This window comes from Equus przewalskii, chromosome 14 (genome assembly GCF_037783145.1).
Source record: "Equus przewalskii isolate Varuska chromosome 14, EquPr2, whole genome shotgun sequence".
Lineage (NCBI taxonomy): Eukaryota > Metazoa > Chordata > Mammalia > Perissodactyla > Equidae > Equus > Equus przewalskii.
Genome location: NC_091844.1, coordinates 23,386,018 through 23,409,927, shown reverse-complemented (window position 1 = coordinate 23,409,927; position 23,910 = coordinate 23,386,018). Strand labels below are relative to the sequence as shown.

The 23,910-nt window shown below is 38.4% G+C and overlaps 1 protein-coding gene across 9 annotated transcripts in view; it reads left to right on the top strand.

The window, feature by feature from the left end:
- CTNNA2 (catenin alpha 2) overlaps positions 1 to 23,910 on the top strand; it is a 1,089,251-nt gene that overhangs the window by 318,375 nt on the left and 746,966 nt on the right. For all 9 annotated transcript variants that reach the window (XM_070573725.1, XM_070573723.1, XM_070573722.1 and 6 more), the window contains exon 4: positions 19,629 to 19,795. In XM_070573725.1, the coding sequence (XP_070429826.1) occupies positions 19,629 to 19,795 (167 nt within the window). The remainder of the gene's footprint in view (positions 1 to 19,628; positions 19,796 to 23,910) is intronic.

Here is a 23,910-nt window from a genome sequence, read left to right as displayed (position 1 = left end):
ATTACTTGCTAATATTTACAATTATCTGCCTTTGACTTAACATCTTCTCAATATTATTTGTCGTTTCAGTTTTACCAGTGGACCCAGGATCAACTTTGGTTAAGTAGTTATCACACCTTACGGTATTTGGAGATAGACATACTTTAAGTAGTATTGACACTATCATTATCACCCAGCGTAGTGCCTGACATATAATTGATAGTCAGTGAGAATATCATTCAACAGAGGCTGGCCTCATGGTGTAGTAGTTAAGTTTGCGTGCTTCGCTTCAGTGACCTATGGTTTCTGGGTTTGGATCCCAGGCTCGGACCTACACACTGCTCATCAAGCTGTGCTGTAGTGGCATCCCACATACAAAAGAGAGGAAGATTGGCACAGATGTTAGCTCAGCAGCAGTCTTCCTCAAGCCAAAAGAGGAAGATTGGTAACAGATGTTAGCTCAGGACCAATCTTCCTCACCAAAAAAAAGAATATCATTCAACAAATGTCAGTTATATCAGTGATGTTAGCACTGGAATATTAAAGATAAGTTATAAACATTACACCAGGCCATGTTCTGTTTATAAAGAACTTTTTAGTGTTTGACGTTTATTGGAATTCCAGGCAAAATAATCTTAAAAATTCCATCTTTAAGTTCTTTGTTTAAAAGTCTCATGTACTCAATCCATGATGGATCTGTTTTTTTTTTTTAATTATTAGACTGATTTCTAATTCGACTTTATATTTGGAATATCAGTGAAATTTGTAGACAGAATCAACCAGCTAACATAGGCAGGAAAACTACCAAACATTTTCAGTCATTATTAATTCTTCTTCAGGCTGACTCAGAGTTACCACATCCAGAGAGCCACTGGATGTTTGATACTCTTTTAGCGTGGCTTGTTCACATGGGCAACTGAGACCTTACTAGCTGTCAGGCGTTGTGTCCCTGCATATCTGCCTACATATGCTGTAGAGCTGACCTATGACTTCTGTGTGTCGGAGGCGGAGTAAGGCTATGAGGTGAGACATAAAGGATGCTTGATACTCCTGTGTTGCAGAACTACATCTCTTCATCTATGACTCTCTTCTCTCCTCACTGACTCACACAGTACAGTTTCTATTGCTCACTGCCCCAGCGTCATTTCTAATTATCGCCATTGCGGATCTCCAGTTTTCCTGTTTCTTCTGCCACCTGCCACTTGTGGCTCACTTCCCAGCCTTGCATGGAAGGGATGACTTTTCACAGACAATTCCTGTCAATCAGAGCATGACAGCCATTCAAAGTCCATTGGGTTTAATCTTTGGAGCATCAGATCCTCTTGGCAATGTCTCTCTTCCTCAACACTCAGGGAGCCTGCTTTTTAGTGCTTAAATTGGTTATGTTGTAACCCTGCCTACTTTGGGGTAAGCAGTCGTTAGAAAAGCTTGAGATTCTGGAAGGCCGAACCCTGGATGACTAAAATTTTGCTGTGAGTGTTAATTTTAATGGCTTCTGCTCAGACTCTTAGGGGCATCTTGGTGGTTGAATAACTTTTGAGTGATCTAACAACCAAACCTGAGATTCATAATACATCAAAAAATATTTTTTTTAAATGCCGTATTTCTCACAAAGGTGGTACATAGATCTCCTTTTGTATCACTTTCTTAGGGCTGCTGTAATAAACTATAATAAGGTACCACAAACCAGGTAGCTTCAAACAACAGAAATTTATTTTCTCACAGTTCTGGAAGCTAGAAATCCAAAACGAAGGTCTTAGTAAGACCATGCTCTCCCCAAAACCTGAAGAGGAGAACCGTTCCTTGCCCTTTCCTAGCTTCTGGTAGTTTGTTGGCAATTTTTGGTGTTCCTTGACTTGAAGCTTCAGTACTTCCATCTCTGTCTGTGTTGTCATATGGTGTTCTCCCCTTGTGTGTCTGTATCTGATTTCTTCTCTTCTTATAAGAACACCAGTCATTGGATCAGGGCACACCCTAATTCAATATGACCTCATCCTAACTTGGTTACATCTGCAAAGAGTCTGTGTTTCCAAATAAAGTCACAATCATAGGTACTGGAGGTCAAGATTTTGACACATCTCTTGGGGGGGGACACAATTCAACCCATGACACTATTTACCAATAGACTCTCAAGTGAGCTTGATGGCATAGGGATGTAGGTTGGAGATGCATTCTGTGATTTTTTTCTTTAGGTGTATGTGGAGGGATGTCAAGGGAAAACTTTCTTTTTCCCCTCCTAGCCTGTTCATTTTCTTAATCTCCCTTTCCTAAAATGCACTCTCACTTCGTAATTTATTGTTAGAAAAGTGGGAAGAAGTGTTTAAAAAAATCAGTATTTGCAAATGCAGTTTATAAATAGTTTTAGTCTATGGGGAAATAACCTGGCTTTTCCAAAAGATCTGTGTTCTTATGTTCAGATCTTTGTAATTTCCATAGGTGGTTGAATTTATTTTTAGAAAATTGCCAGTTTAAACAAAAAAGAATAATGTTATGCAAGGTGTTAGCATAAGATGTTTGTGATTAGGGCTGATTGTGAATATTATGTGATAATACTGGACCAAGTCCTCTATATTGATTGGTCCATTCTCTGCTATTAAGAATGGTGAAAAAATGAGATTTCATTTAATAGAGTTCACTATATTCAATATATAGATTACTACTTTTAAAAGATTAGAAAGTAAGAAAATGCATTTGAGGAGCTGACCCGATGGCGTAGTGGTTAAGTTCACATGCTCCAATTTGGGAGCCCAGGGTTTGCTGGTTTGGATCCTGGGTGTAGACCTACACACCACTCATCAAGCCATGGCGGCATCCCACATACAAAATAAAGGAAGATTGGCACAGATGTTAGCTCAGGGACAGTCTTCCTCAAGCAAAAAAAAAACAAAAAACAAAAAACAAAAAGAAAGAAAGAAAAAGAAAATACATTTTATATTAAAATTATACTCATTGATCTCAGTTTAATATTTCATTGAGTATTTAAAAGACTGAATATTATTTGCAATGACTAGAAGTCTATAGGCCAGCTTTCCACAGCTAAGGGAAATGCAAAAGCAATTTAGATCAGTGGAACGTATACTGACCTGGGAGAAAGAATGTAAGGGGTAGATGGGAAGAGAAAACAAAGCAGGAGTTTGGAGGCAGAAAGGAGTGTATCATGCTTTAGTAAAAGCTAGAAGGTTTTCCATGCCAGAGTGTAGTATAAGCTAAAGCACTAAGAAGGTATGTCTGAATAATAGGTAAAGGAGGGATAATTTGTAGAATTCCTTAAAACATATATATTAGAGTTCTTGATTTAATGTAATAGCGTACTCTGATTAATGATAATTATAAACCTTGATTCTCATGATTTGGCTAACTTGACAGTTTTTGCTGTGAGCATGGCGTAAATAGAAAGAGGATCAGCCTAGAAAGTAGGGGACTGACTGGGCACTCTTGTAGGGTCTTGGGTGGCACGCTAAGAGTTTTGGTTAGGATAGTAGTGGCTTTGGAAATGGTGAGGGCTGTGTAATTACTTAAAATATTGATGAGATAGTAGAACTTTGACATGAATCTCATTTAGATGAAAACAGAGGGTGAGATCTTGAAATCACATGTATGTTGGTAGGAGAAGTTATCACTGAGATTATGTATAAGATTTATGTAGAGACTATAAGCCATTAAAACACTATTAGATATCTTTATTAGAAAGTATACTATTATGACTGTTACTACTTCTGCTGTGTCACTACCACTATTAAGATTACTACTTGATACAATTTTTTATTGTTTACTATGGGCTGGCTACAAACTGGGCTAAGTTATTTATGCATATTATTTCATTAACCCTTTAAATTAATTCTATTCTGAATCCCAGTCCTTCTTCATGATATATAAATTTTAATGATTATTTTAGTAAAGGTGCTTGGCAGTAAGCTGTCTCATAGTTTTCTGGAACTGTCTTTATTTTCATCTCATTTTAAAATAATATTTTAGTTAAGCATAAAATTCTAGTTTCCCTGTTATTTTTTCTCAGTGTGTTGAAGATATTATGCCACTGCCACTTACCATTGAGAAGGATGCTGTCAATATAACTTGTCATTTTGCTGTACTTGGCCTGTCTTTTCTTTCCAGATAAACTAAGATCTTCTCTTTGACTTTTGTTTTCTTCAGTTTTACTATGAAGTGACCAAGTGCAGACTTCTTTTTATTTATCTTGGTTGGTATATGTTAAGTTTCCTGAATCAGAGTATTCATGTACTTAGTAAAACCTGGAAAATTCTCAGCCATTATCTTCCAAATACTGGCTTTTTTTCATTTTATTTATTCTTTGCTTTGCAACTCTGATTAGACTTATGTTAGAAAATTTCTCTATATTCTCTATGTATGTCTTTTTCTTATTTTCCATTTTTTTGACTCTGTGATCTTTTTTGGTTAATTTCTTCAATCTGTCTTCCATCACTGATTTTCTTCTTAGTTGTATCTAATCTATTATTTATTACTTTTTTGAGATTTAATGTCTGTTATTTTTAAAAATTCTATTTTTTTCAGAATATCATGTCCTTACCTCATGCTTTCCAATTCCTGTTCTAGTTTTATAAATATTTAAAAATATTCTATGTATATGTTTTACCCTCCATTATCTGAACTTCTTTAATTGCTAATTTCTTTAGTTGAATTATCAGTTCTTTATGATCATTAATGCTGCCATTCAGCACATCTATACTGTTCTATAGTTTTGAACTGTTACTATTCATTTTTTATGAGACCATATTTGAAAGCATCCTATCCTTCGTTTCAAAGAGCATTTAATTTTGCTTCTGACCGGGACCCCAAAATACCAGTAACCTGAAACTATTTTTTAACATAATTTCTCTGCTCTAGATTTCCCAGTCTATGTATGTAGTATAAATGAGTTTCCTATAAAAACGTGAGGATAGCACTCTGGTTGGAAACTATCACTATCAGTTATAAATGAAACCATCTGATTTTTTTTCCCTTGGTCTGGGACAGACTTTCTTTACCAATTCTCTTTGGTAAGGACAAATTTTTTTCTAGTTAAAATTTTCACTGATGTAGGACTTTAAGAATGTAAATTTTAATTTGCATGGACAACATTTTTACTTTTATTTTTAGTTTCCATATGTAAAAGTTAGTAAGCCTAAGATTCAGAGGAACTCCAAGTTCTAACTGAAAAGAGCTAGTAAATGATATCCAATTAATAGGAAGAAAAGCTAAATCTAAATTTTTAAGGTGGTAAGAATTCAAAACAGTTAACCAAATCTGTCATGTGATGAAGTATGAGTTCTTTTTGTTGCTTGTTTTAGTCTATTGTTATTGGGCATACATGTGCATAATGGGTGTAAAGCAGACTAATCTCTATAGATGATTGCTGATTTCTCAATCCACTATAAGATGTGCTTGCTTTTGAAAAACAATAGGTTCCCTTTGCATGCAGAATTAGCAGTCCTTTAAATATGTCTCCAGTCTTAATGAAGAAATGTTGACTGGGGCATCACAATGCAAAGCTTTATACTTTACAGTCTAAGGGAAAAGTCAGATGTTCTTGCTTACTCTTGCACTTTGGCTATTTTCTGGTTAAGGAAGGTTCTAAAGTTGTCTCTAATTAGGAACAAAAGGAGGTGGAATTTATCACAACATGCTCACCACAGTATTGTCAGTTGGACATCTGTGAATCAGACAAGTGCTTAGGTATCTGATTTTACAGCAAGAGACAGGGACTTTCTTTCCTGTATTTACTACTTTATATATCCCCTCAAATTTTTGTTTAAATATTGTCCTAGTTCTTAAAATTGTAGCGCATGAGGACATCATTTTTATGTCTAGATTTTATTTAGAAGATCAGTTTCAAAAATATTGCCACAGAATATAGATAGATGTATATATTTACCATTGGTGTTATTGGTGTTATAACATATTTTTGTTATTGGTGTTTGTTGTTTTGTGTGACATATAACCACGTGCATTGTCTTAGCAGTGGTTAAATCCTAAACTGTCTCCAGACTTTCTAGGTTAAAATCTTCATTCTATTTTCTCGAGTTTTTTTGTCTTTGGAAAATTAATCTTTCTGTGACTCAGTTTCCTCATTTATAAAACTGGAGTAGTACCTACCTGGTAGGGTTCTTATGAGAATTAAATGAGTTAATGCAGTACTTGGAACAGAATCTGGCACAGAATAAGCCCAGTGTCAGGATTAACTCTAATTATTACTATAGTCATGCACCGTATAACGATGTTTTGGTCAATGATGGACTGCATATGTGACAGTGGTTCCATAAGATTGCTGCCATATAGCTTAAGTGTGTAGTAGGCTATACCATCTAGGTTTGTGTAAGTACATTCTGTGATGTTCACACCACGACAAAATCACCTAATGACATGTTTCTTAGAAAATATCCCTATTGTTAAGAAATACGTGACTGTATTACTCTCATCATCATCTTCATCATCCTCCTCATCATTATATTGTGTTTTGGATTTTTCTACCAATAGACTCTTGGCTTCAAGCTTCAAGGTTACTGAGATCACAGACTTTTAACTCTAGGAGACTTAGATTCACCTCGTAGGGCTGAAGCTGACTAGCTGTGTGACCTTGGACAAATTAATAAACCTTTCTAAGCTAAGACATTTCCAAGCTAAGTTTCTTTTATCTTTGAAATGGAGCTAATGTTGTCCACCTCATTGTGAGATCGTATGTGTAAAGTGCTCAGCACTGTGCCTGGTACATAGTAAGTGTTTTATGAATAAGAGCTGCTATTTTTTTTTTTTTTTTGTATCATGGTATCCAGAATTGGAAAAGGTTCTTGAGATCATTTAGTCATCTATTCTTAGTCTCTGGGGAAGAGGGGAATGAGTTAAAAGTCATTAAGAGTGAGGAAGTAACATTGATTAACATTGAAGAGATCCACACAGAGTAGGGTAAAATAGATCTGTATAATGCTGCCATTTTTGGAAATGATCTCTAACTGCATCTGTTGATTATTGAAAATATTAGCTTTGGGGATTCTCAAATGTAGTTATAATGTATAGCACATGAAGCAAAGAAGCCTTAAGGCTAAATTCTAGAAATGGTTCCATTTACTGGCTTTGCCAGCTCTCTGTGCCAAAGCCTTGACTAGGTATTTAAGTAGGGCACACTTGGTGGGAGTTTATGTGACATATGTGTGCATGCTTATGCATTTGTACCTGAAAAGAGTCTTTAACTTGGAATCGTGTGAAGATAACAAATGGATCTATTAAAAATTGCTGAACCCACACTCTGATGTGAGAATTAAACATAGTTGACTACCCATTGTTTACATAGAGCATCTTGTAAAGGATGTATGGTGGATTCATACAGGCTTCTTTTTCCACCTGAGTGACAGCCTTGGACCAGTGTGAACACATGGTGACCTCTGTGCAGGCTGAGATGAAATCAGCCTGAGCTACCACTGTCGCTTGTCCAATGTGTCAGGCTGCCTACTTTTTACTTCATGTCCCTGAATACTATCTGGAAGTGGCTTAGAATTTGGCTTGTTAAGCCCAGGTATTGCTCAGTAAGGCTTCAGTTCCCTGTCTCTAAAATAAGTTCTCCACCTCTGTAGGTTCTTTGACATCTGCATTTTCTTCCCCAGCCTTTCGTTTAAACTCCTTTTAGTGAGAAGAACCACTTGTGTTGAGAGTAGGAGTTGAAAATCACTCCTCTTCATTGTTCAAAACCAGTTCCCGTACTTACCCCAATCAGACACCTCCGGGCGTAGCCCCAAGGCAATTGCTGTTCAGTCACTGCAACTCCATAATATGTAAGTGATGGAAGAATTAAACAACCATGTGTGTATTTGCTTAAAAAATCCATGTTAGTTTATTAATCCTTATTATACTGTCATACTGAGTGGAATGCTAACATCAGCATGACCAGACTATTCTCTCCCTATGAGCAGATCTACATGTGAGGTTAAATTATACTCCCAATGTGAGTTTATTAATTTGTAGTGAGAAATATGCTTACCAAGGGACTGGGCACCTGCATTCACCGGCAAGTGCATGCAGTGAAATTTTCAAATCATTTATCACTATTTTTCCACTTTTACATCAAAGGAAATCAACATGAAGAAGCACAGAATGGGGCCTACTTTGCTTGGGAGCAGGCTGCAAGAGGCAGAAAGACTCAGAGACTGGCAAGAGAATCTGAGGATGGGTACAATTGTTAATATACAAAAGAGGGTCCAAAAAGTCTGGGAATACAAGGAAAAGGGTATATTTATCCTACTTTTTTTAAGTTTAACCATTGGATCTTTGCTTTAATATGGGGCTAGGGAACTAATTAATGAGGAAGAGTTTGTCTGGGATGTTCTCACCCATAATTTTTTTGGTGAGGAAAATTGGCCCTGAGCTATCATCTGTTGCCAATCCTCCTCTTTTTGCTTGAGGAAGATTGTCACTGAGCTGACATCTGTGGCAATCTTCCTCCATTTTCTATGTGGGACACTGCCACAGCGTGGCTTGATGAGTGGTGCATAGGTCCACACCAGGGATCCGAACCTGCAAACCATGGGCTGCTGAAGTGGAGCATGTGAACTCAACCACTACACCACTGGGACAGCCCCTATAATTTTTGTTTTTTAGCAATCTAGCAAGGATTTGGGGGAGAGGGAGTTAACAGTGTGTAACTGGTCTCTGCCGTCTCTCAGAGTCGTGGCTAACAGCTGCCCATTGGAGGAATAAAGAAAGAAAAAATCTCTCTCTCATTCTCTGTCTCTGTAGAGATGTACAGATAGATATATAGATAGGTATAGATATAGGTGTAAGTATAGGTATAGATATAGATTCTCACACATAAACACTTTTTGGCCCCTCTTACTTATTATTATAACTGACTAAGCATCCCCCACTGACTCATGATTCCCAGCTGCCTAAAAGGCAGCTTCCTCTTTCTTGAGTTTCCAAATGCCTATTCAGTGGACATTTCTCTACAGGTGTTCCACAGATGATCCATGTTTAGTGAGCCTTTCAGAAAGATCAGGTTGAAAGTAAACAGAGGGTAGAAATCATGACTTCATCTTAAATATCTAGAACCTAGGAAGTGTCTACCACACAGCAAGTGCTTGGTAAATGAGTGAAATGAAATATAGTATCTCCTTATACACTTTGCACACAAACACACATTTATAGATGTGATCATACAATCAACCCTACAACTAAGGCGGTGTAGACAGAACTGTCCTAACCCCCCACATTTCCCTCACTGTTGAGGCTGTATGTCACCCTGTTGGGACATTTTTCCCTTTCAAGGTTGATGTTTGTTATAAACTTATTTCACTTATTTTATAAAATGTATGTTTGGATTCGAAGGAGAGAAGACTGTCTGAGATCCATCATGACCCTAGTGACAAGCTATTGATCACAGACAGGAAGAAAGCTATGATTAGCACATTTTGCTAGTTTGTCCTTTTGGATTTAGGGTTTTGAGTTACCTTAAATCAATTTTCTTCATTACCTATTGCCAGATCCCCCCACTGAGCAAATACATTTTTGTTAGCAGTGTTTCATTACAATTGATATGCTAATGTTGATTTAGATCTGATCCCTTTTGGAGCCCTCTTAATATTGGAATCAGAATGATGGTGACCTGGGTGCCTACTGTCAGTCAGTGAAGAAGACTCATGGCTACACTCACATTTAAGAAACTGCCATTTCTCTGTGATGACTGGAAAATCGATGGCAGTTTAGAAATTAAAGCACAGACCATGGCATTTAAATCCTAGAATCTGATCATTCTAGTTTTTTCACCAAGAAATCAGTGAGGGAAATCAGTTTTCTCTGTGTTCTATCTTAAAACATAACTTAATTGAGCTGTAATTTTATGGCTTGGTTTACCAGGTTCATGATACCAATTACTTGGAACATTTTTTGTTTTGTTTCTAATTTTAAGATGTGTGGTAGAATTTTCTATCCTTGATCAACTTTCCTCGTTATGAGAATTATTCCTGTGTTTTCATTTAGCCAAAGACTACTTTAGAAAAAGTTCACTTGTTATTTTACAGTATAGCAATTTCGAGCCTAGTTTGTCTGCAGCATATCAGCCTATAAATTTTATAATGTACCTTTTTTATTCTTCCTAGTTGCTTTTCTTTGCATTTATATTTTAGCTGATATGAAATCAGTGATGCAAGTATTATTTAGTTGTACTAATGACAATTTTGAGATACCATAGGAACTTACAAATATATTCACACATAAACATAATATCAAGACATCCAAACTAGTGTAAAAAAGCTTAAATTATATGTATTAACTTTTGGGGACAGTCAGTTGTAAATTTGTGAAATCATGTCAAAAACAGGAGGTTTCTAAAGAAATTAACTATGGTAGTAAATTACAGCAAATCCAAACTCAAGGACAAGAGACCCAGCTATGGTCTGGACTCTGGCCCTGATTGGCTGTGTGACCCTGAGCAAGTCATATAAGGTTCTTGATACTTGTCTTCTACACTCTGAAATTGAGGAATTCGACTCCACAATGAGCTCATATTTAACATCTTTCTAATATAAGTAGTAATTTAGATCCTGAAATAGATCAGACTTGTTATCAGTTATCTATCTTATCAATTGTTATCTCTTATTGTTTCACAACATGCCAGAAACCAGACTAGTTCCCTCCAAAGAAGATTGGCAACACCTGTCATGCTGACACTATTAATTTGATTAAAAGGTCCTGTAAAAGGAAACAAATCATCTTGGTTTGAATAGTTAGTAAGTAGTTAACATTTCAAAACCTGGGGGGAGCTGTTCGTTAATTTCTTTATGTTAGTTGTCCTTTTCATAATCTGGAGGAGGTATTAGTTCTTGGGCAATGGCTGAAGAATGTTTGTTTTGATTTTTTATTTATCTTTAAGGACATTTAAAAGATTCTCTCAAGACCTATGCTGTTGAAAAGGGGATTAGATTTTTGTGTATGATTCAGAAGAGTACATCAAAGACCAAATAGTTGCAGAAAAATATTTTATCTATTAGAGGATCTCAAATTGGACTGGTTTCCTAGGGAGGGAGGGGGTTTCTGTCTTAGAGGTCACACCTGGATTTTACATCTGCTGAGATGTAGGCTGCCTGATGCCCTCCAAAGTATTCTTAAATTCTGGGATTTGGACGTTAAATCTGACCACCACCTCCCTACTCTGTATTTTCTTACACGGTATCTTAATTAGCAAAAGGAAACCAAGGCGTCCTCTACATTTGCTTGTTGGGATGTTGAGCCTTCCTCTTTCCTTCAAGACTAGTTGCTAGCGTTGTTGGTGATCATACTATCTCTGCTGTCCAGTCTAGATGCCAGTTGTGGCATTGTTTCTTTCTTTCCTCATCACATTAAAAGGTTTTTGAAATCACATTTCAACTACTAAGTACTCTATCAGTCTGCTGACATTTCAGGGGGTTTGATTTGTGGTCATGGTTGTAGGAGAATAAACATACTGATCAATAGAAACGTTTATTGACAGGAATATAAATAAATCAGCAGTATGCTTTTTATAGAGAGATGTGCCCTACATATACAGGGTTATTGAAATTTTGGATATACAAAAGCTAGTTTATTGGGTGCTTATTTGTTTTACGCTCTAACAATAGGCTTTCTTTAAGTATTTATTTGATATATATAAGAACGCTTTTATTGCACGATGAAATTTACATGATTATCAATTTCTTTTCTCTTTATTTTATAAAAATATCAAGTGACTTTGAGTTCACTATGGATCTTCTGTACTCCATTTTTCTCCTAAGCTTAGCACATCACTGTTTAATGTTTCCAAGTTTATGGGCTTCCACTGCATCCAAGCCCAAGACAATAATCACCTTTTTATGGAATGTGGCTCTTGCTACATTTAACAGGTCCTTGCAAAGGTCTCATTTGTGAAGTGTGCCATATTGCAGCTTGCTAATCTTTCTGGCTACAACAACACAAAATTACCCTGCACCCTCTCCTCCCAACCCAGGAAAAAGCTACAGCTGAAATAATTAAAATCCATACGCTTAATGATCTGTGCCTTCTGCAAGGAGGTGCATTGCTGTCTCTAACGATGTTTAATAGCTCATAACACTCAATACACTAAATCTTCAGTTACTGACATTTGTAGTACTTTTACATGCTGAACATATCTTGATAGGAGGGAAAATTGCATTAGACAGACTCAGTTACCCACCTTGATAAAGAACGCTGGGTCTGACCAAATGATGACATACATTTTTCTGCTCAAGCCACTAAAGCAGGGCGGTAACAAGGCCATGTGGTTATTTTGGGGTTTTGTTAGGTGAGGGGAAAGTTATGATTTGCTGGTGTCACGTTGTGCTTTGTTGGTCTCCCAGCCACTCTGGGGCTGTGGCCAGAGCCCCTGATTGGGATGTCAAGAGCTTGGGATGCTGGCCTTACCTAGTTTCCTGATCTCCGGCAGGTCACTCTCCACTTGGCTTCTGTGTCTTTAGATGTAAGATGAGACTGAGATGTTGAAGGAGCCTGAAGAGGTCCTACCCAGATCAGAAATTCTCCAGTCTCACAATCACTTCAGGGTCAGTGGACCTATCAGCCTTCTGTTATTTTGCATGTAATTTCCTGTTTGCTCAGAAAGCTCCTTGGAAAATCAAAGAACGGTTAAGAATGCATGGAGCCCATTACCTTTGGTAGAATGACAAAGAAAGCAGCATTCTCATTGTATAATATGTACATGGTTTTGATGTGTACTTGCTTTTTAAAAATTATATGTATGTATATGTATATATATAAAAGCATATAAAGCTTTCTCCTGAATATCACATATTTAGGCCAAAGATTATCTTGCTTTTTGGTGACAAAAGCTGAACTATGCCAAGCACTGGTGTAGATGTTCAGTGCTAGAGTTGAGAGGGTCCACAGAAAGTAGCCCTTTTAATGCAGATTTTGCTTGAGAAAATACATGATTTCATCATCCCTGAGCCTCAGAAAAAATTTTGATTGTCAACCTTTTCCCCTAATCATGAGTTTGAGTCATAGCCACCCTGGGGTGAAATGCATACATTGCTCTCTCAAGTTCTTACTTCTAAAAAAGTTTTAAGATGTTTTCATTCTGCATAACAAATGCCTATGTGGGCAAAACAAAGGAAACGTAAAGGAGTTGCTACTTCCACCAGCACTTGCCTTTCTTGAATGTTGGAGTTTCCCCACTGCTTGCTGAAACACAAGTCCAAGTTAAAAAAAAAAAAAGGGAAAAAATATTAAACTTATCATTTCATTGTGAAGTTCATAGCATTCAGGATTTCTTTTGTCCTTTCTCCTTGCTTCACCACCAATTTGATGTGTTTCAAAATGTCAGGTGCCAGGCACACCTTCCTTTGCTCCTCCAAACATTTATTGAGTGAATGCACCTTGTCAAAGGCATGTTAGGTCCTAGGAATAAAGAAATCAATATGCTGCCATTATGGTCCCTACTCTGACTAAGCTTACAGTCTTGGGAAAGTGGTGAAGACTCAAATGTATATAGGCACAGGCATTGATAAATCAGCCCTGATATGAGACAATAGGGAGTGGTAGAGCCTGAGAATAATTGGAGAAATGTCTTTGTTCTTTCCACCTTTCCTCCCTCCTTCCATCCTTCCTTTATTCCTCATAATACTCTGCTAACTAAATACAATAGTATATTAGTCTTAAACTCATGATGTAGGTCCAAATGGAAATATGTAAACAAATAATTTTAATACAGAAAGCAGAATTTAAAGACATTTCTAAAGCACTGTTATTGAGAGCATTGACTCTAAAGCCAGATTGGCTTTGAATTCTGGCTCCACCACTTACCAGCTGTTTAAGCAAGTACTCTTCCTTTACTCTTTTCTTTTTCCTCAGGTATAAATGGTAGCAATGCAAGTATTTACATCATCAGGTTCTCTTCATCACTAATTGAGTTAATCATGTAAAGCTCTTTGAACAGACCCTGGCACACCATGAGCTCTAAATAAAAGAGAACTGTTCTTATTAGGAAGGAGATGAGAGAGCACATGTTAAAATATTAAGTCCAAATGGACACAACCTAATAGAATCTTAAAATGGAAAGAATTTTGAATCACCTTGTGGGCACCATCCCCTTGCTGCTGAAACCAGCCTAAAAGAGGATATTCCTCAGTGTTTGCTAACACAGTTAGTTCAGAGGTCCTTAGCTAAATCAACACCTGTTCCACTCATCCTTTCCTATACATCAACTAATTCTGGATGATTCTTATCAAAGGAGTACTCACCTGTGTCTTCTAAAAAGGAACGAAGAATGTTGTAATGTGTCAAGATCGCCTCTGATAACATTGTAACTTCCTTGGTGTCCTCCACATTGACCATTCATTTCATGTTTCAGTTTGCTTTATCTCAAATGAAGATAAATATTTTCCCACCATGTTTTAAAAATTAACTAACCAAAGCAGTAATGGCTTTCAAGCATTACAGTGCCTTATAGACTCTACAACGTAATCAAGATGATAAGGAATTCAAAGGATGTACGCTATCCACTCAATTACCCTTTTAAAATTTGGCTGTGTGTATTCCTGCACTGGCTCTGTGAGTGTGTGGCCCAGTGAGTACGCACAGGTCAGGGAGCACAGCTAGCCAAGGCTTTGCAAAGCTGTGGTCAAGTATTATACCTCACTCGTCTTGCTTTCTTCTCTGAAAACATATGTTTTTTCTGCATTGCTGTAGAGGATTCGTTTCTCAGAGTCCTTTAAGATTTGTACCTTGAGGAAAATATGTGTGAAAAAGATTCTGAGGCAGGTATAGGTTACTGTGAAAGGGAATAAACCATAGCTAAGAGGATTGGGACGTTTTGCTTTTTTCCCCCTCGTCTTCTGTAGGAATTCTTTAATGGAGGGAAATATCAAGTACATTAACTGTCAACATATACTAGAAATTTATGTAATTAGGCAAAGGAAAATCTGTGTGATTAAACAAAAGAGAATTTATATAATTAGACAAAGGATAATATGCAGTTATAGATATTATATATGATAACTAGTAGTTAAAAATATAGGCATAGAGAACTTTCTAGAAGACAGCTCATAAATGTTCCCTGGTGGTTGTCTCTGGTTATTGGAACTGTGAATGCTATTTTGATTCCTTTTAATTAACTGTGTTTTCAATTCTCTTACGGAGCAATCTTTAATTTATAATAAAAATGTTGACAATGTAAATGACCACACAATATATGGTAGGTACGTGGAAATCTCCCTACTTGACTTTGTATGTCTTAATCTGTTCTTATTCTGGGTATTTCATTAGATTTGCTCTGTGGCTTGCATTTTTCTTCATTTTCATTCTCAATTTAGTTCTAGTCTCCATCATTTGATTCCAAGGGACCAGCTCAGTGCCTGCCATTTCTGAAAGAGTGCAAAGAAAAGATAAGTGAAATCCTCATCAGCATCTAGGATCGTCCACATTTCTGAGTTTTCCATTCCTTCACCCTGCACTCTCTGAACATAGCTTTTCACCATCCCTTTTCCCTTGCTTGTCGAAGTTTTCCAGTAGTTTCTTTGTCAAGTATTTGAGAGTGTTTACCTTGCATGCAGGCTCACCCTTCAAAAGTTGAGCCACATGATATTCATGCCATTAGTTCACTGTCTGCCTCCTAAATGACTTTTTATACTCCTGAGACTCTGCCCTCTGCATGGGATCACTCTTTTCTATTTATTAATACTGTACTGTATCATTCCACATTTGAGTGATGTTACCTCAAGCTTATACACAATTATCTACCCATCCCAGTGCCTCCAGGATAGCATAAGAACCAGAATAATCACTGATTTGAAAAACAAGCATTAGCATCACTTTTTTGGGGTAGGGGTATTTTCTGCCTTAAAACAATCAGTATTTTTATAGGGCACATGTTTTCTGGCTTCTAAATTATTGTGTTCACAAGGAATGGAAACAACCAAAAAATACACTTCCACACCTTTAACCAGGAGTTCACCACCAATTCCTGTTGTGTTGGAGAGGATCACAGTGACAGTGGTAGCAGTGGTACTAATGATCATAATGAGGAAGCCCTCCCTCATTGCAGGAAAGGCCTTGTGCTGGGTGCTTTGAATGCATCATCTCTAATCCTTAACCCTAATGGCACTCCACAAGGCGGCTATCATTGTTTTCATCCTTGTTTGACATTGGGGAGACTGAAACACAAAGGTTGAATAATTGCCAATCTTGCATATTTAGTAATGGTTGGAGAGGAGTTGGAATGTGACCCTAAGTCTTTGTGGCTTTAAAGATGTATTCTTTTTCAATCCATCAGTAAATATATATATATAAAGTTTTTAGAAAAATACTTAGATAAAAACTTTTATATAGAACCACTATGTACATATTAATTGTTATTTCCCCTCAGTCACTTATTTGGAGATGTTAATTTTCCTTCTTTCCAGCCAGTGGTAGAGGCTTGGGGAGATCAAAGGCTTGACCATAGAAACCCTGCTCTGAGCTTGGGTCTTTAATCAAGTAAATGAGATTGAGTGAAAATAAAAGAAACAGGCCGATCTCTTAGCCTCTCTTTGCAGCTTCCTTCCTCTCCTACACGTGCATGCCATTTCTTAGCTAAATATTTTAGTCTTATGGAAAAAGCAGTTCCTTGGGAAAATAGCTGATTTTATCCTGATAAACTGACTTATCACTTTGTAATATAGACTTTAATTTTAATTCAGTAATCCTAAAACTACAGGGATATAAAACACATTACAGTTATAGCTGACTTCAGATTGCCTTTTCTTTGAAATCTTTAACAACATGAGATCATTTGTATTTGCTTAAAATAAGCTTTTTGTTTTAATGTAAATTGAATTAAATCATCTTCTGTTTATCTTAGAATGATCTCAGAATTTAGTGTGAAATTTCCATTTGCAGAGTCACATTTACTAATGTGAGTCTCTCTCCTTCTCTCACTCAGTCACTCACTCTCTCTCTCTCTCTCTCTCTCTCTCTCTCTACACACACACACACACACACACACACACACACACACATACACACAGACACTCCTTTCACTGGTGCCTGCTGTGGCCCTCAGATTGATCAGCTCCACCTGAGGACCCTGTGTTGCTATGTGTCACCCACTAGCTTTGAAACAGTAGGGCTGACCAAATGGTCAGCATCTGGATGAAGTGCCCTTACACTGACCCTCTATATAAAACCTGTACTTGAACTTGGTTTGATTAGACACAGTTCCTCTACATGCTGGGAGAGGGTTCGACTGGACTGTTTTGAGAGTGGCCTTCCTGGGTGGTCTGCTCTTACCCAAGCTATGGCTTGTACCAATTTAACCTGCAGAATTTGGGATCAACCACATAGCTCCCTAAATTCATAGGCAGAATAAATCTCCCCTTCCCTTGAGTAAGTGGATCCATTTCAATAGCAGTTGACTAACCCATTAATACCATATACAAATTTGCCCACATTTGCCTCTGGTGACCCTCTCAGTATTTCATTAGATTTGTCTTGGTGTATAATATTCTTTCTAGCTGCACTGTACAGAGTGGCAATAAAGTAGCCTTCTCCCCACTGCACAGCTATCTCTCAATTAGTCTTTTGTTTTGGGTAGAGGGGGACTAGGAGGAGATTTATGTAATCTCCCTGTGGCAAGGGTGGGACACTGGGACGTTTGGCTTGATTATGTGTCTCCTAAGTGCCAGCCTGTACCTTAAAGTTTATTTCGCCCTCTAGGGCTATACTTCTTGAAAATTCACCATTGTGCCAGTATGGTAATGAATTTTTCAGTCTTTCCCTTGCTGTTGTTATATATCAAGCTATTTGTTTGTGCCTAAGCATCCAGACAAAGCTGGTCAGCAATATAAAACACTTATTGTAGATGGTAGCCTCTTTTAAAAATCCAACAGCACAATATATTTCCTTATGTACCCACTTTTCCCAAATATAAAAAGTATCACTGTCGGTTTAAATAACTGTAACACTAACTAAACAAATTACATTGTATTCTGATCTGCCTGTACAATGGTAATGGTGTTTTTTATTTTCCCTTATATCTTAGGATAAATTACAGGATGCACAGACTTTCAATGATATAATTGACTTTATTTAAATGAGCTCGGTTTTGATTAATAGATGAGAAGTAATTATTTCTATAAATAAAATATTGAATGAATTGTTTTATCCTTAATTAAATAATCGGTCATATTAACTCTAGTCTTCAAGTTTATTGAAGCTTTTATGCCCCTGTGTACACTGCTCTGTGAAGTTTCCTTATGCTCTCTCCCAGTCCTCTCTATCCTGGGTGGATATCCACACCACTGATATGGGACCAGGCTCATTCTAGTTAATGAGCTCCCTATGTTTCCCACTCCTGGGGTCCCTTTGTGCAGATATGCACCTGTGGATTGTATTGTATTGATATTCACCATCACCTCCACCCTCTCTCTCGTTTCTACATCTAATCAATCCCCAAATCCGTTGTTTGTCTGGTGCAGATCTCATTAATACTCCCTTCCTCTCTATATCAAGTTCCTACTTGCCTGGTGCAGGCTCCCATTACTGCTTTCAGACTATAACTGCGTTTGCCGTATTACGTGTTTTCTCTGCCCTAGTCTTATCCCCTCCAGTTTATTTTATGTAATGTAGCCAAAATGAAAAATCTGTTAATGTCGCTTCCCTCACTGCTGAGGACAATGCAAATCTCTTCCACAGTGATCCAGGCACTGGCACCTCTCTTCCCCATACCCTTTCCTTACTGTGACCTTCCACATGGCTGCAGTTCCCTAGGCTCAGTGCCTCGCTCCAGGTTTCAGAGCCTCACACAATGTTCATGCTTCCTAGGGTGCCCCTCCAACCTTTGTCTCCCTGGGGAATACTTCTTAGTTCTTCCAAGCCCATCAAAGTTACAGCTTCCCCTGCCCCGCCTCACACGAAATGAGGAAATCACCCTCTCCTCTCCTTTGCCTGCATTCTTCATCGTATGTCTGTTATGGCATATAATCACTGTATTGTGACTATGAATTTACAATATGTTTCTTTATTAGATGGTGAATTCCCTGAGACCAGGGTGTTCTCAGTCACCTTTGTAATTCCAGAGCCTACTAGAGAATCTGACACAAGTATGTAGTTAATGAACATTTGTTGAATTGGTTCAATTGTCTTATAAATGTTCTATGTTAGAGAATAGTTTCCTAGCAGAGTATTAAAAGACTGGATATGGGGTATCTCTATAGTCTGTTCTTGTCTGATTAGCTCAATTAAGAGTACAGTGTTAATGAGGCCAAGGTCTTAAGTTCCATTCCTCTCTGGAGCCATTAGCATTGTACTTCAACTGTCAGTAACCTCAACTAGCTTTCTGGTAAATACCATTGGTTCCAAGGGAAATGAAGAGTGAAAATGATTAAGGTCAGGACAAATTCATCTCAACTATTAGACAAATCAAATTAAATGTGTTCTTGATTGATATTAAAAGCATAATTTCATACTTCAGTGTGAAATGAGCACCTTGTTTTGTTCACAGCCCCTGTCCATGTGCACTGATGCATTTGCCTTGAAAAGTTCTGCTGCATTGGAGGTGGCAGAAGTCCCACCCCGTCATGGTAGTTTTGCAATAAGAGCAGTTAACAGTCCATCCACAGATCTTTAGCAGTGTCAGCCTCTGAGCCTCTCGTCTACACACATCCCTCTCCGTGTTTGTCTTCCAGGTGAGACGATGCGCATCGCCTCTTCAGAGTTTGCTGATGACCCATGCTCATCCGTGAAGCGTGGCACCATGGTGCGGGCGGCAAGGGCTTTGCTATCAGCTGTAACGCGCTTACTCATCCTTGCGGACATGGCGGATGTCATGAGACTTTTATCTCATCTGAAAATTGTACGTATGTAGAACTTACCAACACTTACTTTATGCGGGTGGCAATATTGGCCATGTGTATTACAGCAATGAGCTCTAAAAGGATGTTTTACTGCTCCCCAGATCACTTGGGTACTCACCCTTGTGGTATGCTCCCCAATTTTTCTAATTCTAAAATTATATTCAATAACATATTCAAAAAGTTATAGAAGATACACTTGAATTGTTTTTCTTCTCTCAAAACACAGAGTTTGGATTCCCCCCTTCCTCTCAGGAGTACAAAATAGTGCATTCTTTTACGTTGCAGAGTCTGAGCATGGTGCACCTGCCTTGGCCCTGTCTTGAGATTCAGAGCAGGGCTGGTCCATGTGGTGATTCATGCTAGGCCAGCTCTTCTGGGTAATTGGCCAAAGGACCACCTATGTGCACCTTAGTATAGATTGCGTGTTGAATATATTTTGTTACTGCTCCACATTTGCTCTTCTGTAGATACACAGACTTTGAGCCTACCTTAGTCTGGCAATAAAAAAATGTCCTATACGTACCTCCCATGGTTAGAGTTACCTTGTTGCACCAAGCCTAACATCTCACATTCCTGGACTGGGTCTCTGGGCACATATGTGCCCCACCCGCCCATAGAACTCCATTATGTACGCCTTGCTTGTCAGGGTTCCTTGGTTCCTATTAACTCTTTTGTTTCCTAATAGAAGTGGAGCCCTGCCCTGGCCACAAATTTTACTGGAACAGGTGCCAAGGCAACCTTCCTAGTCCCCCACAGCTAGGTCTTTCTCTGTTTTTCTAGTTGCTGACTGGTATCTAGTTGCAACCAGGATGATTCAGCGCTTTAACTAAGATGCCATAACTCAATTGCTGAGGAACATGCCTTCTGCCCAGTGAGTCTCTATTCCATGCCCTCAGTGGATTTCATTCCTGGGCTTATGTCAGGGTCCTTAGGTGATGGGATGTGAAGCAGGCACTTTCGTTTTTAGAGGCTTAGTTGCCTTTTTGCTGACTTATTTCCTCTAGCTCTGGCCCTTTCCCCTTTAGCCAACCCTCAAAGTCTTATTTTTCTTTGTCAGTGAAATAAACAATGAAGGGCAGGTGAGATAGGAAATTAATAATGAGAGCCTACCCTCACTTCCTCTTCCATCTCAAATGTGTTCCAGGGGTGGGGTGAGGGGTCCCTTTAAGAAATTTATAGGGTCCGGCCCAGTGGCGCAGCAGTTAAGTTCGCACGTTCTCGTTCTCGGCGGCCCGGGGTTTGCCGGTCCCGATCCCGGGTGCTGACATGGCACCGCTTGGCAAGCCATGCTGTGGTAGATGTCCCACGTATAAAGTAGAGGAAGATGGGCACGGATGTTAGCTCAGGAGTAGTCTTCCTCAGCAAAAAGAGGAGAACTGGCAGTAGTTAGCTCAGGGTTAATCTTCCTAAAAAAAAAAAAAAAGAAATTTATAAAACCACAAGTGTTCTCTGTCAAAAAATCGTGGACAGGATCGTTTATCTGAGTTGGCCCCAATTAAAGGGCCAAGATTTTGAAGTTACGTATAAACTCTGCAATATATAAAAATCCTAAAATTCCACCATCTCCAGCATGAGTTCCATGGTCATAAACCACAAAGTGAGGTATAGCTCCTCATGGTTTCTATACAGGGACTGGAGGAGCCAAGGGACACAAAGCAGAACCTGCTTGGGATTTTTTTCTCAGAGAACAGACCCTTAAAACCCAGGAAAGGGTCTTGCCAATAGGACAAAAGCAGTACGAGGGGAGACTTTGCCATTTCAGAGGCTGTTGAGGGGCAGTGTAACGTTATGATTAACCATTTGGCCACTGGAGTAACACTAACTAGGTTTAACCTTGGCTTGATGTCCTCTTGCCAGCCGTGTTGTAACCCACTCATAACCTCCATATGTCTCAGACACCTCATCTGTTAATACAGAGCTAGTGACCGTACAGCCCTTGAGTCATGGTGAGGTGTAAATGGGGGAAATTACTATGAAGCATTTATTGCCGAGTCTGGTATAAAGTAAGAGTTCCGTACATGGTGGCCACGTAGTCACTGTAAGATCCCTGGGACCCTTGCAGACTGCAGTGCTGGTCGTCCTTCCTCCAGCCCCACCTGTGTTATGTGCATCTTTTCAGCAATCACTTACTTCCTTCTCAAGTGTGTTGGAGAAAAAGCTTTGTAATCTTTCCCTGACAGCCAACTGAGTCTTCAAAGACAACATTTTGAGAAGGATGTTTACCCCAGATAGACAATCTTCCTTTACCAGGGGGAAAATAATACTGAACCTAAAGGTGAAAGTTACATTCCATGTGGTGGTGTTCTCTGTGCTGTGGAAGACCCTGTCCAGCACTCCTGGGAGTGACGACAAGCTAAATATTCTCCCTGAACTGCCCACACTCGGAAAGCACTCATGAAATCTGGGCCTTTAATGTGACACATGGCCCCACTTGCTGCCTGTAATCCTACCTCTCTCCCCATCTGTTTTGACCAGTGCTTTCCGCTTAATAGTATCAACGCAGCCTGTCGTAAGGTGGAGTCAATTGTATTCTCTTCCCGACACAGCAGATTAAGGGAGTTAAAAAAAAAAAAAAAAAAAGGATTTAGCACAAAATCATGGAAAGGTTAATCCAGCAATATTAAGAAGTCCTGTCAGACTGTCAGTAGTAAAATTAAAAATGACTGTAGACTAAATAACACACTTGTTCTACTTGGAGCGCAGCCTCTGCAGCGAGCGCACAGCAGTGGTGGAATGTTGCCATCTTGTGGAGCAAGAGAGGAACTGCAGTTTTCGGTGCTATCAGTGAATTACGCGGGTCGTGGCCTGTGGCCCTCTTTGGCTTCAGATCCGTCAGGGGATCGTATCGTGGGGCTCTTGACCTCCCTGAACCCCAGAAAGGACAGCGTGTCAACAATTCATTGCAAATGAACACATACGCAATTCTATTTAGTAGCATTTTTATTCTTTTCCATGGAAACACATCCTTTCATAAACATGTATTGTCTACCAATATCTGTTTGTTTTTAACTCAGGATGAAGAAAATATCTTTACGCATTCTCATGGAGCGGGTTAGAAATGATCATCTACTCCTTCATCAAGGCTTTTTCTAAATAAAAAAGGAGTTTCTTTACCATGTGAATGATAAAACAGACGAGAAAAAGAGTGGCAGGTGCTGTCAATAATAGTAAGGTAGTGAGTCAGTTTTCTGTTGGTTCAGAAGATTGAAAAATACGCTATAGTGAGCCCCGTAGCTTCCTGCCATGTTAACCGCTACATAACTATTTTACTTTAAGCATTACACATAATATTTTATTTTTTATCTTTTAGGCCATATGCCAAATTTTTATTGCTGTTCTTTCCAGATATTGATTATTCTCATTTCTGAGTAACTTACGGGAACATAGAGGGAATTGCCTTCTTATCAGAAACTTACATTCATGTTTTTCCATCAATAATTCACTCCGTAGATGAAGGATAGTCAATTTATTCTCCTAAGCTACCCTCCCTTATTCTCTGCCCGGCACCCCCATAGGTAGTTGTTGCAAATTGAGTAATTGTGAGCAAATATTGTTCACCCTCTAAAAATAAGTAAAGAATTGGAAGCCCTGCAGAAACTGTATGATTTTCTAGGATATACGTCTTTGCATTCTACTACCTTAAAATTATATTTGGAAATTCAACTTTATATGACTGCTGAAGAGTCCATCTTTTCATATAACATGTAGGTATTCTGGTTGCCTATATTAAGCTATGTATTCCATCACACAAGTGTTTGCATATGCTTTAATGTTGAGCTTTGTTTTTTGAGTATATTATATTAAGGATTCACATGACTTCAAAAGGTTTTTGTTACTATAGTTGTTTCAATTCAAGAGAATAGTGATGGAATAGTGGGTGATACATAATTCAAAGTCGAGTTATCACCGAAGTGGGAATTTGCTGTTCCTGAGCAAAGCTAAAGTAATCGTTTGCACATCAAGCATCATTAAAAATACTGAATTATAATCACTTTCATTGTTGAAGTTGCCAGTGAGTGATTCCCTAGCCAGACACCTGGTGTATTTTGCAATCAGTTGACATTGTCAGTGTGTTAGGTTGACATGTGGCACTTCAGACTTTTGAAGGAATCCT